The following is an 18,697-nucleotide window of genomic DNA, read 5'->3' on the forward strand; positions in this document are numbered from 1 at the left end:
ATTGAAGCTTGTTTTTCTTTATTGCTGAAGCTAGAGTTTCCAGGTTCTGTTCTTGGAGAAAGAAAGGTGTGAGTCTCCTCATGACCTCACCCAATCTGTGCTGCCATTTCATTTATTCTCTTTTCCATATTTTTCTAGTTTTCTTTGCATATCTTACAAAATCTGGATTAACAGATCCAAGGAGTTCTGGGGGTTGGCCCTGCTGGTTACCTTGTTCTCTATAGTGTTTCCATTGCTGACCATGTTTTAAGGTTATTTTTTTTTCTTGTTATGTACAATTGTTTCTAAAATCAATATCTTGCTCGTATTTGTTTACAATAAGTTTACAATCGCTTTAAAAGATTATATACAACAAAAGAGAAAAATAAAATGCCAATTGCAGATTTTATTGCTTTAACTAAGTTTGATTGTTGCAATTGCAACAACATTATCTACAAAAAATCCTCTCCCGAGGACATCAAAAATAATAATAAACTGGACACTCTATTCCTGGGTATTCTGTCCATTTACATCTTTGGGCTTGTCCGACCCCCTACATGGTTTATGATAAATTATAAGAGGATTAGTTTGCCTGGGGTTCCATGCCTCAATAAGTTTGTTTCTCATTATCACCTTTTTGGCTAGAGTCCACTTGACTCTCTCTTTCTTGATTCGCCACAATACTTACACTAAGTTTTCATTATCCTTGGGTATGAAACAATAGGAATAGTCATGTTTTGGCATGTTCTTAATCAAGTAGAAAAATATGGGATGTCGGGGTTTCTTGCGAGGTGTCATCTTGTTTTAACATCCAAATCTACATTTTCAATTTTTATGAGTTGTCTAAAAAGTGTGATGAGCCTAGGGTTTAGAGTTGAACCTGGCACTCTAATACCATATGTAACATGCTAAAAATCTGAAGTCTAAATAACCATTTAACTTTATGGAAGAGACATCTATCTTAACCAAATAAAAAGAGATACAGTTAAATCAGTTGTTCTACTCTTTCACATGAAGGAAAAATACGAGATAACTGTAATTTACATTTCCAGATAATTAGAAACTAACAACCATTGAACTACTAGATTCACATGACAGTCGGTTAATAACTACCATTTCATTTGCATTTCTAAACTAATTTCTTGACTCAGGAATTAATTCAAATGCATGAAAGAAACATATTTATCAAATTAAATGTGGAAAACATGAAAAGGTTACTAGAGAATATGCAATTGATGACCTTGAGTTGTGCAAGCCTTGACATTTGGAAGAGAGGAGAAGCATTCCCATGGGCTTAACCTCCCAACAGCAGACCCTTAGTATCCCCACACAATCTTTAATGAGAAGGGCCCTCACAATCTCCAGCAATTGAGCATCCCGGTGTGTTGACTAGTCAATTGATGAGGCTGTGGACACTAACCAATCAGCCTATCTCACAATTGCTAGCACTCCGATCTCTTGTGATCATGGTGGCGATCATGCCATTAACTACCTTGGCCAAGGATTTTGGATGGGCAACTTAAATGCCCGATCACCCATTGCTCGACTTGACAACAAAAATTTATACAAAGGATTTCCATGAGCTAACTTAACTACTGTACTTAATTGTTATTACTGATTTTATATTTTCTTTCATTAGAGGTTTATTCCCGCTTTCTCCTTGGATCTTGACCATGCTGTTCCTCTTTGTTAGAGTGGGGTTGGCATTGCACCAAAAGACCAATTGGTCAATGCCTGATACAACCACTCAACTTATAATAGACAGGAGGTGGTTAAACCCTTGTCACAAATCCCAAGGGGAGCGCTAACCATTTTTCCAACAATCTCCCCCTCAATGTTAGCTGAGGGTCTAAGGATTCAAACATGTGACCAAGCTTTGATACCACTTGTTGGAGTGGGGTTGCCGTTGCACCAAAAGACCAATCTGTCAATGGTTGATACAACCACCCAACTTATAATACACAAGAAGTGGTTAAACCCTTGCCACAAATCCTGAGGGGAGCGCTGACCATTTTTCCAACACTCTTTACTAAGGAGATTCATTATATGATATCTGATTCATGAGTTCTTATACATTTTCCATCCTTCATGCCAGTTCTGACCTATGGCATCATAAGAAAAAATTAGGCTTCATTCTGATTGTTATTTTACCATATAGAGTAGTATCCCATCTTTGTATGGGTCAGTACTCATGACAAAGAGCAATAAGTAATTTCGAATTAAAGGCTTATTACAGGCAAAGCATTTCGGTAATCAAAGGAATGCTTCCAATTAAACACAACCGATTCTGGATTTTCAAACAAATATATGGGTCGGCTCTGTGAAGCAAACAGCATAAATGGATTTCAAACATAAGCATAAAGACTGTATGTAAACGTAAATCATGACCTGTTTCAGTTGGCACGATTGAGTAATACAGATAGAGTACCCACCTGTTCTTCCAAACTTCCAAAAACGTTCAGGAGGAGTTACTGAATTGTTTCACAAGCTTCAACAAAACAGAGCACAACTGCCGATATCTATCACCCTCTTACTTGGGTTCAAACAGAGACAAATAAGCTTGAGCAAGAATGGATTCAGTGGTGCAAATTGCAGGAAAAATTTGGGCACCCAAGCAGGTGAGAGAGAGAGAGTATATAATACAGCAAGAGAGTGACCAAGATAGGTAAGGCTCGCCCGCGTACATGCTCAGTTACGCCAAGACACATTCGCACATCCTTTCAAATACAAATTTTAATAAAAGGAAGGACCATAGCTGATGCCATATAGGTAATGAGAAAAATAAAAGGGTGGCCACTCAAGGCAGTTAAATAAATAACAGAAAATCTTAACCAAAGTTCAAAATAAAAGAGCAAGGGTGGCAACAATATAATTGATCATGTCAAAGATCTAGAGGAGTGTGGAGGTTTATAATGAAGACTTTTGAATGTGTTGCAAGGTCTGGCACTCATGTTTTCCTCGTAAATTTCAGGTTTGGTGGTGAGTGCTATTGTTGAGTGTGGTTTGTGAACTACAGAATTCATTGTTGGTCGTGCAATTTCTTTGATCATGTTTAAAGGTCAGCCGAATGTGCATGACTCATTTGATATTGGATACGAGGAGCAATTAACTCTCTTTTGCTGGAATTTTCTCTTCACATTGGGGTTTTTCCTAGTTAGCCTTAGTGTTTAGTCACTTCCTTGCAAAGCTTTTGTATTTGTGAACATTTTCCCATCTTAGTTGAAGTTGAACTACCTGCACATCAAGTATATTAAATTTATGGATGAAAGAACACTGCAAAAAATATAACTCAGTTCTTTATGAGAAGTGACAAGTATGATATCCATTGTTGATGTGCTGTTTGGGAGTATCTTAACTCAGTTTATGGGTCGCAGAAATACTCATCTCTAGTATTTGGAAGGCCTGGAACAAGTTCTTTATTGTGTGCTAAAACTATTTCGGTCTGTTACGATTATATAGATCCCTTGAATCTTATTAGTAGAAGAGCATTGACCTGATGGTTGGTTCGGTCCAATTTGCAGAAAATTAAAAACAATTACATCCCTACCGTGTAAGATTATTAAATAGTCTCTATATGTTCATCGTTTTAGCTTGTCTAATCGCTAATTCAGGCTGCTGGAATTTCTGAGAGAAGCCACATGAAATAAATTTCGATAACATGACAGATGGCATAAAATGTGGCACCTTGCGGCAACCAATGGTTCATCTTTGATTTTTTTCTTTTTCAAAGATGAGTGCAATGTAAATATTTAATAAAGTAATACTTGAGCTGTTCTTTGGTTGCCAATGTTTCTATATATTGTGAGTATTTGTTGTGGATAAGTTTAGTGACTGTTTGAAAGCTTTATTTGAAGAAACATGACTTTTGGATGGAATTACTGTTTTTGGTTTTTAGCCGAGGTAATAGAGAATGAATTCAGGCCATCCTTCCAACTGGTTGTTAGTTTTAAAATTCTTTTAGTATGTTTTCTTAATACTCCGACTTACATTTTGTTTTGTGGTCACATTTTTGGATTTTCTGTAGGTTTTGGCCCGTACACACTTCTACAAGTCAAGCAAACTTGTCGCAAGAGGCTTAATCAAATTGAGAGTAGTAGCATATGCACGTGGAGGTGGGGACTTGATGGACCAACAGGTGGAACTAGATCGTCGTATGCTGGATTGGATTGTTGGTCTTGATACTGAAATGAATGAGCTTGTTGAAGGAAGTCATCTGTATAAGCCAATGGTATGATTTGGATGATTTTCTTTTAATGTGTTGAATCACCATTTATATGTATAGAATCTGAATTATTGTTTTCATATATTTATTGTTTGTATAATGAATTATTTTGTACCTAATTATATTTATTATTGAATTGAGTAGGTACCAATTGAAAGTGTTGTTCTCCCTGATGAGCAGAAGCAAACGATACTGAGGACAACTGATAATTTTGCAAAATTTAGGCAATATAGAAAAAACGCTGGTCTTGAAGATTTTATGACCTATGGAGCAGGACTTGTTATACTTCTTTGTGGGCCATCAGGAACTGGAAAGACAATGACTGTCAATGCTATTGCTCATCATCTAGGTGCATGTTATTCATACAATTATAATTATGTTATAAAAATATGTGAGTGGCCCCTGACATTCTATGGCTATCCGCAGGAAAACGTGTTCTTCTTGTAGATTTTCATTCACTTCAGTCAGTCTGTGGAGGAAATAGTCGTGATGATCATTCTGCTGATCTGCGTGGACTCTTCCGAGATGCTGATATGAATGATGCCATTATTTTCTTTGATGAATGTGAGGCTATTTTTGCACAGGTGGCATTTCCTACCTCAATGAAATAATTCAGTATATTTCACCATATTCATGTTATGTGTGGCAACTTGTTGAGCTTTACTATATTCATTTTCTTGCAACTTATACACAAATTTTCTTCCAGAGAGAACGCGGTGGTGATAAATTGCTAAATACACTTTTGACAGAGATGGAGCGATATGAAGGCATAATTATGCTGGCAACTAATCGACCTTTAGATCTTGATGAAGCCATGCATAGGCGTATCACGTATATCCCTTGTTACTGTAGATATGCTTGTTTAAATGATTTTACACTTCTTGCATTACAAATCTTTCCTTCTACAGGTTCCTGGGACTCTGTTATGTATGTTGTGCAGGATCATAGGTTACATTGTTTTGTTTCTTGTCTAATTTTAAGTCTCTTCAATTGAATTTTTCAGCCTTTTCCAAACTAGAAGGATTTTGAAAATCTAGATTATACTTCATTTACTCTTCCTTTTTGGCTCCTTGGGAATAGAGTAATATGGAATAAAGATCAGCTATCAGTATTCATAGCAATTTTTTTTTTTTAGTTTGGGTTTTCCTTTTCACATTGTTACACACGCATGTGTAGCCTCCAAAATCCCTATGTTTTGGGGACACATGGACTTGAATGGAATGTTGCCCAACCACACAATCACTGCCGCCGGGATGCTGCCAAGATGTTGGGGATGTCCCTTGGCCACCTTGGGGATGTTGAGAAATATCTCGTGGCCCTAGTTAGAAATTCCAATTGTTAACAATCTTCTTCTAAAAATGTGATAAGTTTATGAACATGACATTCATATTGAAACTATTTGTCTTTGTCATCTGGGGCTTCGCCCATTGACCCAAACTGCCACAAGGGGCATTACCCCCGACTCCGTTGGGGACTCTACCACATATTCCCCAAGGGGCACTTCCCCTTGACCCCAAATCTCCACCTACCACTGTTATTGTTAATGCAATCATTGCCATGTTTTTTATGCTCCTTAGTTTAAACTTCACTTAGTATGCGAAAGTTTCATTCTTATTCTTGGTTTGCTCCCAAAGTTTGAAAACTCTTCCCACAGTTGTTAATGTTCAAATCTCAATGTAATCATTGTCATGATTTAAGGTTTATTAGTTTAAACTTCACATAGTATGCCAAAGTTTCATTTACAATTCTTATGCTTATTCCTTATACATCTATTTCATAAATAATTTTTCAAGCACTATATGTATTTGTGCCACTCCCCTGCTGCTGTCCCCAAACTTAAGCGCTTGGTCCCCCATTCCCCCACTCCCGTGTCAAGAATTTCCTTAAAGCTATGCTTTTTTTGGTGAATTTTTAACCACTACTTTCTCAAAGTCCATATATATGTAGAAATAGATGTCACACATTGACTTCGATATAGGGTGTCAAGTCAGCTGTGGACAATTGGCAAGAATGTTCAATAAATTTTGATGTCCTCGTGACAACTGTAGATTGATGGTTTATTTGCTTATCCATGCACAAAATATATGTTGTAGCTCTTGAAGATTTAATAGATTGATTGTTAAATGGTTGTCAAATTTGAAATTTCCAAAGGTGCATGTTGTAGTTAAAAACATGTACTGTATGTGGAGTACAGATGTGTGAGTGAGTTTCACCAACCAGATCACACACAACGATACAAAATATGGAAACTTGCATCAGAGCGCCTCCCTGTTGCTGAGAACATTGATTGGGAGAAGATATCTTTAAGGTAATTTTTGTTATGGAAAATAGATTTGAGGATTATAGTAATGCTTATTTCATAGTTGATTTAACTTTTAACTGACCTATTTCATTTTCTTTGAGCCTCTTTTCTTAATTAGTATCTTATATGTATCTCTTACCATTTTCCAGGTATGAGTTGAGTGGAGGGTACATAAAAAATGCTTTGTTAAGCTCATTGCTTTTGGCTATTTCACGAGATAGCCACAACCCAAAAATGACTGAAGAGGATATTATATCAGGATGCCGGTCACAGATGCGTGGCAGCCTACAGGTATAATAAAAAATACTTGCCATCTAGATGGGCTTATGATTTGCTCATTAAATAGATAAAAATCTAAGTTCACCATATTTTTTTAGGCTCTCTTCATATGTTTCCTTTACATTAAAGACGATTAAGTTCAATTTCTGCTTCATGTTGTTTTTCTAAGCGTTGAAGATGAATATATCAAGTGACAACTTAGCCAAATAATTCTTTGAGATAAATAATATACGAGAGTCAATAAATACCTCAGATGAGACATCCACAGTACCTTCTTGAAATCAAAGTTGAAAGATGGTTTTATAAAATGAATTGCACCAAAAGGGATGGTAGAATAATCCCTGTTAACTTTATTTATCAACATAGTGATTGCTTATAAGTTTGCTTGAATTTTGTTTACTTTTCAGTATCTTCTACTGCCCCACTATCTTTTTATTACGAAGTAATTGGTAAATATTTGCTTGATATTAACAGTGACCGAGAGGTCAACATATACAAAAGAATGAAATGATGTTTCCTTAGGAAACAATCGTAAATAATAGAAACTTTCTATTCTAGCTGAAAGAAAACAAACAGTTATCTACAGCCTAACTAATTATTAGAAACATTCTAATATTTACATTAGATTACAAATAGATAATCATTAACTAATAATAGAAGCTATCTATTATCTTAACACCCTCCCTTAATGGTTAATCAATCCACAACACCATACAGTCTTCTGAATTTGACGAACTTATCAAGACCAAGAGGCTTGGTGGAATGTTTGCAATCTAATTTGTGGTAGGGACCTTCTGCAAGTCTATTGTTCCGTCTTCAACCAACTATCGTATGTAGTGACAATGAACATTCACATGCTTGGTTCATTCATAGAAGATTGGATTCTTTGCTAATTTGATAACACCTTTGTTATCAACAAAGAAAGTGGTCAGTCCTACTCGTGACATCTACATATCCTCGAGCATCTGATGAAGCCAAACAACTTCACAACCTACCTTAACTGCCGCTCTATATTCAACCTCTATAGAGGAGAGAGAAACTACCTGATGCTTCTTACCGGTCCATGTGATGATAGCGGATCCCAAATTGAACACATATCCGGAAGTTGACTTTTGTTATCGTCAACAGCGCTTGCCCAATCTGAATTTGTGAACCCACTAAGTGTAGGATCAGAACTCCAAGAGTAAAGAAGTCCATAATCTAAAGTTCCCTTCACATAACGAAGCACATGCTTTGCTGCCATCCAATGATCAACCTTGGGAGTTGTCATAAAGCTAGAGATGTAGTTGACTGCGAAGTTGATATCAGGCCTAGTAACAGAGATGTAGATGAGGTTGCCTATTAGTTGCTTGTATGTAGTATCATCAACAGGAGGAGGATTAAAGTTGGCTGATAACTTGAGACCTTTTTCCCTGGGTGTAGATGCAGGCTTGCAATCTTGCATATGGAATTTGTCTAATAGAGCCCTAGCATATTTGGATTGAGAGATGAATACACCAGAAGACTGTTGTCAAACCTCAACACCTATGCAATAATGCATGAGTCCAAGGTTAGTTATATCAAAAGACTAACATAAACTCTATTTGATTCCCTCAATCAAAGATGCCAAACTACTAGTAATGATCAAATCATCCACATAAATAACCAGAAGGATAATGTCACTGTTAGTAATTCTGATGTACAAATTTGAGTATGAAGAACTCCTCCAGAAGCCTTGATCACTGAGGTACTTATCAATTTTCATGTACTATGCCCGAGGGGCTTGTTTCAAGCCATAGAGAGCTTTCACTAATTTGAGAAGTTGATATTGTTTACTGGCAACCTTGAAACCAAGAGGTTGCGTCATTAGACCTCTTTGTGGAGATCACCATTCAGGAAAGCACTCTTGACATCTACTTGATGGACTTTCCAACCAAACTGGGCTGCCATGGCTAGGACTAATATGATTGAGCTCATCTTTGCAGTAGGAGCAAAGGTCTCCTCATAATCAATGCCTTGGTGCTAAGAAAAGCCCTTTCCAACTAAATGAGCTTTGTACTTATCCAAAGTACCATCAAATTTGTATTTTGATTTTGTAAACCCAATTGCAGCCAATGGGTTTCTTTCGTAGTGGAAGATTAGAAAGGACCTAAGTGTTGTTCTTCAACAAGCTCTGGTGTTCAGATGTCATGGCTTGTTCCCACTGTGGGATTCCTTTAGCCTCAGAATATGTACGAGGTTCAAACACATTGTGAATGTTGGCCATGAGAGCAAAGTTAACGGACTCTATAGATTCTCTTTTTCTGAGCAATTCTCTCATCAATGAGCTCATCATCATGAAGATCAACAAGTGCCTTAGCTCACTACTTAGGTCGGAGAGGAGAATGATCAACATTAGTATCAGGAGATGCTTAACAATTAGGTTTCTCATCAGAAGAATCTGGATCAAACTCAGGTGTAGCATCTACAAATCTGGGTGATTTTGTAGGAGAAGCTAGAGGTGTCTGTACAGGGATCACTGGTATAACTGGAGCTTCAGGAGTTGTTGGAGCCCTCCCATCAGGTGGACCTAATGGAAGCCTAACTTCCAAATAATGAGCTTTCATAGGCTGGAGTGTTGTATCAGGAACAGGAGAAATAGACATGAATGGTCCTCGTTGCTCATCAAAGACTACATCACGACAGTACAGGAGATGAGATGTCTTAGTGTCGATTAAGCGGTAGGCTTTGTGAAGACTGCTATATCCAGCAAGCATGAGTTTATAACTCTTGGCATCCAACTTGGTGCAAGATGCATCAAGGATCCAAACAAAGCCGAGAGAGCCAAAAGCCTTTAGATGACTAATTCGAGGCTTGCGACTTGACAAGGCCTCTTTTGGAGTTTTACCTTTAATTGCCACTGTGGGTGATTGGTTCAAAAGATAAACTGTAGTGTTAATTGCTTCTGCCCAAAACTTCTTTGGAATATGTCTATGTTTGAGCATGGATCGAGCCATCTCGTTGATTGTTTTGTTTTGACATTCAACTACACTATTCTGTTGTGGTGTGTGGGGTGTTGTTAACTAGCATTTAATGCCATGAGTATCCAAGAAGCTAGAGAATGTATTAGAACAAAACCCCTCCCCATTGTTTGATCTAAGAGTAATAATAGATTTTCCAGACTCTTTTTAACTAAAGGTTTAAACTTTTGAAATAAAGGAAATGCATCTGATTTCCTTTTAAGAAAATATTCCCATATTTTTCTATTGAAATCATCAACAAACAACAAAAAAACCTGGAACCAAGATTAGGAGTGGTCATAGGGCTGGAAATATTGGCATAAACAAGTTGAAGTACCTGAGAAGCTCGCCGTGAATCGCCACTGGCGAAAGGTGTGTGATGTTGCTTCTTAACTTGGCATGCATCACAAACTCCAAGTTGCTGAGTTGGAATCTTTGACAAACCGTGGACAAGCTCTTCCTGAGCAAACTGAGAGAAATAATGCTCATTTAAGTGCCCATACCACTGATGCCAAAGTGTGCTAACAAAAGACTGTTGAGCAGCCATAGCTAAGTCCCGAGAATCATCAGAATCAATAAGTCAGAAAATACCATAATCCTCAAGATGCACTGCAACAATAGATTGAGTTGCCCTAATAGTGATGGTACACTGATGTGAACTGAAGGTGACAGTCAAATGTTGCAACAATTGACTGATTGAGACTAGATTTAGTTCCATCCCTAGAATGTAGTAGACATCGAGGAAAATGAGATTCCTCCCAGTAGCCTGAATGTGAATGTTGCCTTTTCTGACAATGGTGTACTCTTCTCTGCCACCAAAAATAACAAAATCTGAATAAGGTTGGTAGTTAGTGAACTGGTCTCTGTGGTGGGTGAAATGACAACAGACACTTGAATCAATGTACTAGGCAGATGACTTTACATGATATTCATTTTGCTCAGTATGCTTTGCACTGTTTGCTTTGGGCTACGAACCAGATTGCTTAGATTGTGCAACTAAGCATTTCCAACATTCAACTTTCATGTGACCAAACTTGTGGCAATAGTTGCAGTGAATTTTCTTCTTCCAAGAGCTTTGGAAGTTGGACCAGAAGATTTCTGTTGAAACTTGCCTTTATCCTTCTGAAAGGATTTAGCAACAAAGGCTTGCTTTGTGGAGGTGGAGATGGAATTGCTATCGAACTGTTGTTTCCATTGATCTTGCTGAAGCAGAAGTGTGCAGAGATCTGTGAACTTCAGATTAACGCCAGTAGAAGTGATGTTGAGAGTCTCGATAAAATACTCATAGGACTTGGGCAAACTTTTGAGGGTTAGGACCACAATGTTCTCTTCTTCCATCTTGTGTCCTGTTGGTTCCCAAAACCGCAGATTGGAATCCTACGAGCCTTACCTGCTCGATGTTGGGATGTCCAACTGGTTAAGGCCAACTTGACGGGATCAATCAATGTGATCCAAATCCCCTGCGCTTTCGGCTCTGCAAAACCGAGGCGGGTGTACGTAATCCTGGACAAAACGCTTAGGTCCAAGACACTTAAAACAAATAAATTAGAAAGCGAATGCAATGAAAGCTTTCAAAATGGCAAGAATTATAGAAAGCTTTAAGATTGCAAATTGTAAATTAAAATTAAAAGTAAATAATTGTATGAATGTTTTTTAAATAAAAGTGATTATTACAGATGATTGCAACAAATGAATATATTAATTCTTCAATGGAAAGAAATGAAACAGTTGCCAGCATATGGATTATGAATCAGGAGTAAAAGACCAGTGCCTAATTAAACGGGCAATCAGAGTCAACATTATAAGTTGAGACGTACAACTTTATAAAGTTTAATATATTTAACTATAAATAATTCTAATAATTTTGACACGACGGATCAATTATGTAAACGCAATTTAAACTAGTCTAAAATGCACTTTAACTTTTGCAGAGACAAATTAGACATAAATACAGAAACAATTAAATATTCCACAATATTTATGTTTATCAAATTTAAAATGTCATAATGACCTAGTCCACTTATCCGAATATAAATATATTTATAGAAAATAATAAAAAACATTTATAAAGGACACAATTTAATAAAAAATCAAAACTCTAATGCAAATCAATTAAATAAGTACTCCTCACAGATTGTGCTGGGAATTTACTCAATAATTCAAATCCACGAGCTTTGTTCAATCACTCATTCCTTTGCCGATAAAAAATATAATATATCAATGTGCATACAATATGTAAATTTTTTAAAATATGAATATGTATGAAAATTGTCCCTCTTTTGATTTGTACATCTTGTATTTATTAGTGTGAAGAGGTATTAACCGAAAGGTTGTGCCTTTATGAAAAGTCACGTTTTAATCCAACGCCTCTTCACCTTAATTAAATATTTAACATAAGCTTGCAATTTGCAAGATTTACTTCTAAAAGTTATCTTTGTTGCCAGTCGTGCCAATGACTCATACAAATTATGAGTTATATGGAGTGAATTGCTATGTCCATAGATTTTCCTCACATACACGCTCTTCTTCTTCCGCACAAGCCTCACACACGAACTCCACACATACACATACCTTCTGCGGATGTTCCAGGCATACCCTCCTACACGCGAAATTCCTGATCTTTATCCCCTTCCGTTCTTCTTCACCCGCTTGAGCGCTCTTGATATAAGATTTCCTATCGCGCACCTGAATGCTTCAGATTTCTTCAGATTTCGATATGGATGGAATAGGGACTACTACGTTTCTTCATAAATCTCTGACTCGATTCCTTTGAGAGTATTTAATATGGTAATTGCTTGATTAAAAATCTATTCGTGGGATGCCCTAGCATACATTTTCTGCCATCTTACTTCTTACTGGCACGTTTCATTAGTTTCACAGCCTTACATTAATTCCAAATATCCAAATCCTTTTCTCCTCCTCATAAACCTGCAATAAAGCACAAACTTACATTAGATATGAATAATCTGGAAGTGATTAACATTAGGAAGTATCAAAACTCGCTGCCCAGGCAAAAATGTCAAACGCACGGTAACAGACTCCCACATATCGCAAAAATGAATGCTATAAGTTCTAAGCATATTGAGAGACAATATTAGCTATATAATGATGGAATTAAATTGATTGTTCATAGCCATTTCTGTCAACCATCTGATGGATAAAATCTCAAAATTCTCACAACCCCTCCTGATCCAAAAAATATATTTGATGCTTCACCAACCCGCTGTTCTAGAAATGCATATACTATTTTGAAAGAGGCAAGGAATTTCTCAGCTTGTCTCTTCCAAGGACCAAATCCAAAGTCAGAAACAACCTGACCAGTTGACCTCCACTGCGGGTTCACTATAAGAACAGGCCTCTTTTCAGAATCCTTAGCAAATGATTTAATCTGTTTCAGTGTATCTGATATGGGAAACACTATAGCAGCCACTGAATTATTTGTAGGATACAAAACAGCCATGGGATCCATCTCACTTTCAAATTCTCCGAAGGGTTTTGACAGTATTTTGGAACTTCCTTCTGTCACCTGTAAACCTTGAAGAATTGATGTCACAACTCTGGAGCAAGCATTGAATTCCTCTCTTATACCACATGGATAGTCTTGTGTTACATTATATGGTTGTATCATCTTCAGGCGCCTTCATAACTCTCCAGTCCTATCTTCTTTGCTGTGATGTTTAACTTTAGTTCCTTCCTTTTTTAATTGTATTTATATTATGTATAAATCCACTCAACTCTGTTTTTTTACAGCCTCCTAATTGCAAATATTTTCCATCATTCACAAATACTGGTTAGAATGTTATATAATCACATAGAATCCTAGGACTTTCAGTATGCTTGTTATTCCTTTTGCTACAAATGTATATACAGGAATCATAAAAACAAGAATCTGCATGTGCAAAATTCATTGCCAATTGTCACAGTATATGACTGTTGCTCCTCCATTGAAGGCACGCACTGGGTGTCTAAATCCTGTTTAAATTTGTCATTGTATGACCTCTGACAACTTCATTATAAACATCCAGCATTACATACATACTTTTCTCCATCTAATCAATATCTTGGAACAATTAACCAATCCTGATATAATACAATCAATATGCAATTCCTCAAACCGAAGGTGATGGCTGGAAAGAATCAATACTGTTAATGATTTCCAGAACACTGAAGGAATACTGAAACAGATGGAAGGACAATCATCTCTGTTATATAACTTGAGATACCCATTGAAATGACTTTCTCAGGCATCCTCTAGTTCTCTAGACTGTTAATTCTGTCCTCACGAATACATTCTCAATCTAATCCTTATTATGAATGCAACGATGTCTGATAGAACAGCCCTCAAGTTCGGTAAACAGGAGGCCAAATGTAATTTTGGTCCACTTCCAACGGATTGGCCATACAACATCAAGTCTCATGTCTTATTCTGCAGTCTCTCTTCAATCAGTGGTATGTTGCTTCTATGTCAGCATATGTACCAAATTCAGTTGCCTTTCCAGAAGAAGCTCCATATCCTGAGTAAGCAAAATTCATTACATTGGCTCGTAAATGAGCTCACAGCTTCTTGTTGTATTCTGTAAATCTTATGGTCAAGGTTATTTTATTTTAAAATGCAACCCTGCAAAGTCTTATAGAATGAAAGCTTTTTCATATAGGAGGTCACATATGAGTTCTGTCGTAGGCTTATCAACTGATTTTCCACTTGTCACCACCCATCATTTTATAGAAACATAAAAATGTGGTCTGTATTTCATTCGATAAACTGACATCATATGTTTTAGCCATATTATCTACCATTCTTTTCTGATTATACAGCACACTGGATCTGTAGTGGACATGCCTCCAAAGTTTATAATCCCATGCAACTGCATATTCGTGTATCTTATCAATTCTAAGAGAATCTGCTGTAAAATTTTCAACTCATTCCTCTTCAAATTGAAGACCTTTGGAATTCAGAATGGTGGGATCATGTTTAACAATGAAGATTTACACATCACACATGAAGATCCTCCCTTTGTCATGGTATTTTGAGCTCTAAATTTTGCCAAAATTAAGAGTCCCAACATGTCCAATGGCAAGAAATTGATCACGAATTTCTTGAATCCTATTCAGGTGTTCCTGGAGCAATTTCTGCTCATCCATGACAATAGAAAACATAGTGTTCTTGAGAAAGAAGGCTCTTCTTTTGTCTAATGTGTAATGGACTTTCTTCAGATGCTTCCATATCTCAGCAGTTGTTATGCTAGATGGAATCTAAGAGAGCTGATCATCAGCTACAGACAATTTTAGAAGCTTCACTGCCTCTTGATTATTGAGATCTCATGTATCCTGATCAATACTAGTTGCAATCGACACTTTGTAACACCCAAAACAATTTGATTAGTATTCCAATATTCAAAGATTGCTAGTATTTGCTACTTCCATGTGCTATAATTCCAACCATTGAAGTTTGAATTGCTCTCGAGCATAATATTAGTCAGAGATGCCATAGCACGTTTTTTAGTGAAAATCTATAAAGGCACGTACTTCAAGGCAAAAAGATGGAAGACCCAAAAAAAATGAAACGATACCCAAAAGAGAGCTCAAGAAACTCAATAAGAATGTGTTGTTGGTTTTCGGATTTGCTGGCTCAGAATTTGAGGCACCCAGAAAAATCTGACGACAACCTAGTTGAGCTCTTCGAAAACCCACCAATAATTTGCAATCAACAAAAAATTGAGTAAAAAGTTAAGGTTTTCGAACGAAACCGTAGTTAGTGGTTATGAAGGCAAAAAGTTGCAAAACAATGGGGATTTTAGGTAGTAGGCAGCCAATTTTCTTCGCACAAAAAGGGGTTACTTGTAGAGACGTCACAAGAGATCTGGATTTTGACACCAAAAAATGGCATTCCAAGTGCTTGTTTGGAAAAAAACGGCAGCAAGAAACTAGCTCGCGATTTGGAGTTTGTAACAAAAACAACACGCAAATGCAACCTTTTTTGGTGTTTGAGATCAGACAAAAAAAAAGACGCCCCTAAAAACATATGCGAGTAAAAGAAACGACTCAAAAATTTGGATTTTCAGATGGTTGCCACAATTTTCCAGATCACGATTTGTAGAAAAACCAGTGTAACACGGGGACGCGTCCCCCCTCAAAAAGGGCCTTTTTGGAGACGGGGACGTCCCCAGGACGGGGGGACGGCGTCTCGGCGTTTCGGGCGGCGCCACTTAGAGCGCCACCGCCATCGGAGACGGCGAGACGGCTAGAGGTCTTCGAGACGGGGGAGATGTCTCCGAGACAGCTAGAGGTCTCCGAGTGTGGGGGTGCGGGGGGACGCCAAGGAGTCTCCTTCATTGAGGGGGGACGTCAAGAAGTCTCCTTCATTGTGGGGGGACGCCAAGGAGTCTCCATTGATTTGACATTTTGATTTGGACTCTAGGAGACTTGTAGTTTTTGTTTGCATTATATACTTATTTTGATATCATGATTCATGGCACATGATACTTATTGTAATCATCTTTATGTCATGACTCATATGATCATTGATTACTATTAGATAGTAGAATCTAGATACTCATACTATTGATTTGAAGGCTGATATATAGAGTTTAGACTAATATTTATTATTTGCTGATGTTCAATGTTTACTGTTCATTGTTTGTTTGCCATTTGATCATGAATCATGATATTCCAGTTGATATGGTATATGCTATACCATATGTATAGTATATATACCCCTACTTCTGCCACCCCCCCATCCCCCGCCGCCGTCCCCCCGCCGTCCCCCTGCCGTCCCCAAATCAAGGCCCCTCTGTCCCCCCGTCTCGGAAACTTGTCCCCCTGTCCCCCCGTCCCCCCGTCTCCCAGGGCGGTGTAACTATGAGAAAAACCAACCCAGACAAGTTGTGATTTTTACCAAACGAGAAAACATGAATATTGATGGTAAATATTCTCTCAAACAAACTCAGTTCGAAGCAAATAATTTCAGAAAAATAATTTCAAAAATAGGGTCTGATAATTTTAGAAAAGAAATTATGATTTTTGATTTTTTTAAAAGAAGTGGCTTTGATACCATATTACGAAGTAATTGGTAAATATTTGTTTCATATTAATAGTGACCGAGAGGTCAATATATACAAAAGAATGAAATGATGTTTCCTTAGGAAACGATCGTAAAGAATAGGAACTTTCTATTCAAGTTGAAAGAAAACAAACAATTATCTACAGCCAAATTAAATATTAGAAACATTCAAAATCTACAATAGATTACAAATAGATAACCATTAACTAATAATAGAAGCTTTTGATTATTGTAATACTTTTTCTGTAGAATTGCATGTTTCCAACAAGGGTCCTTTCTAATTGGGCTCAAAATCAGAACAATTTATAAATTTGAAGTAGGCTGCAATAACAAGTAAACATAAATAAAACTAATACCTGGATGGAATAGGTAATAAAAACAGTGAAAAGAAAACAGTTAGGGCTTGCAACTAAATTATTGATAAAAAATGAAAAAAAGCTTAAGGTTTTTGTTTAAAAAATGAACAAATAAGAGAAAAACTCACAAATAATGAGAGCTCTTCATTTTTCCTTGTTTTTGTTTCTTGTTCCATGAGGCTAAAATGAAAAACAACGAACAAATGTAGATGACATGTGAAATGGAAAAAAAAAGATTGAAAATGGGAAAACATCTCTTCAAATTAGTTTTATCTTGATGGTGTGCTGCTGAAAATTAATGGTGAACCCTTCCAAATGCATATAGGTTCTTTCAGATGCATGGAAAACTACTACATATTGATCCATGCCATTCACTAATGTTTTCTTTAATGGATTGCGTCTTGCTTTAATATTATTTTTTCTTTCTGCGTGTGGTTGCAAATAATATGGATATCTTTCAAGAGTGCTAGAGGATGTTTAAGAGTTTTTATTTATTTAAATATTTTTTTTTTTCAAATTTTCACATTTTCTTATCTGCAACGTGATAGCTGAGCTTACCAGTGACACTTGTTGGGTGGATGTTTTGCAACTGACAGTTTTGGGTAAAATCCAGTTGCAAAATAAGATGATCAGCCACAATGTGTGAGACCAAGTCTCTCCTACCTTAAAGGTAAGATTCGCCCTTCTCACCGTTCCTTGGATCAACTCAAGATAAGCAAGAAGATGAGAGATTTTGTAAGGGGTGTTATCAATATTCTATCCTCTTAGCTTTCAGGAAAGAATCCACTTACCCGCGGAGTGAGTAATGGGCAAGATGAAACCTCAAACTACACTTCTATCTAAAGTTGTAAACGGTGATATCGATAAACCAACACTAACTCAAAGGCTAGTTGAAAGTGTACCAGTTTGGCCCGAAGTCTTGTTTTAACCTATTCTATAAGAATAACCTCTACCATTGGGACACAAAGACTTCCAGAAGTAGGGAATTCTAACTATTTTTCGTGAATTTGAGATGGTAATACAAGCTATAGTCAAAGCTCCTAGTCTACGTATTACCAGAACCACTCCTAGTCAAATGAATGAATGAATAAAAGATTTTTAATGATGTTCACGAGGCCATAAGCCTAAGGGACCCACATAGAACTCCTAGTCAGTTTGATGTGATTTCTCCAGCCTGTCTCTTTTGTTGTGAATCTACATAAGTAAAATGACCCCCTTGAGGAATTTGGGTCCTTCGAAAAGGTCTTTTATGTTGTTCACTTTTAACATTTCTTTGTGTTGGCTGCGAATGTCTTTGTATGCTATACAATTCTTCAGATAGTGCCATTTTGTTTCCACCACACCCTCATCGCAAAATCTACAAATTCTGTCCTTCCACTCTTCCTTAGGGACCTTCCATCTACCAGTTTCACATCTCAAATGGTAGGAACCATATCTCAATTGAGCGATTAGGATTTTTGCCTTTACTTTGATCTTGGCTCCTAAATATTCTTTTTTGTCATGTTCGCATGTGGGATTAAA

General features: G+C 37.0%; 1 protein-coding gene across 2 annotated transcripts in view; it reads left to right on the forward strand.

Moving 5' to 3' along the window:
* LOC149553773 (uncharacterized) overlaps positions 1–18,697 on the forward strand; it is a 163,174-nt gene that overhangs the window by 107,424 nt on the left and 37,053 nt on the right. For both annotated transcript variants that reach the window (XM_089789130.1, XM_089789129.1), the window contains exons 10-15: positions 4,004–4,207; positions 4,346–4,550; positions 4,628–4,785; positions 4,908–5,032; positions 6,396–6,509; positions 6,653–6,794. In XM_089789130.1, coding sequence (XP_089645256.1) covers positions 4,004–4,207; positions 4,346–4,550; positions 4,628–4,785; positions 4,908–5,032; positions 6,396–6,509; positions 6,653–6,794 — 948 coding nt within the window. The remainder of the gene's footprint in view (positions 1–4,003; positions 4,208–4,345; positions 4,551–4,627; positions 4,786–4,907; positions 5,033–6,395; positions 6,510–6,652; positions 6,795–18,697) is intronic.

Source organism: Cupressus sempervirens, chromosome 6, assembly GCF_028749045.1.
Source record: "Cupressus sempervirens isolate cs-2001-9-10 chromosome 6, ASM2874904v1, whole genome shotgun sequence".
NCBI classification, from domain to species: domain Eukaryota; kingdom Viridiplantae; phylum Streptophyta; class Pinopsida; order Cupressales; family Cupressaceae; genus Cupressus; species Cupressus sempervirens.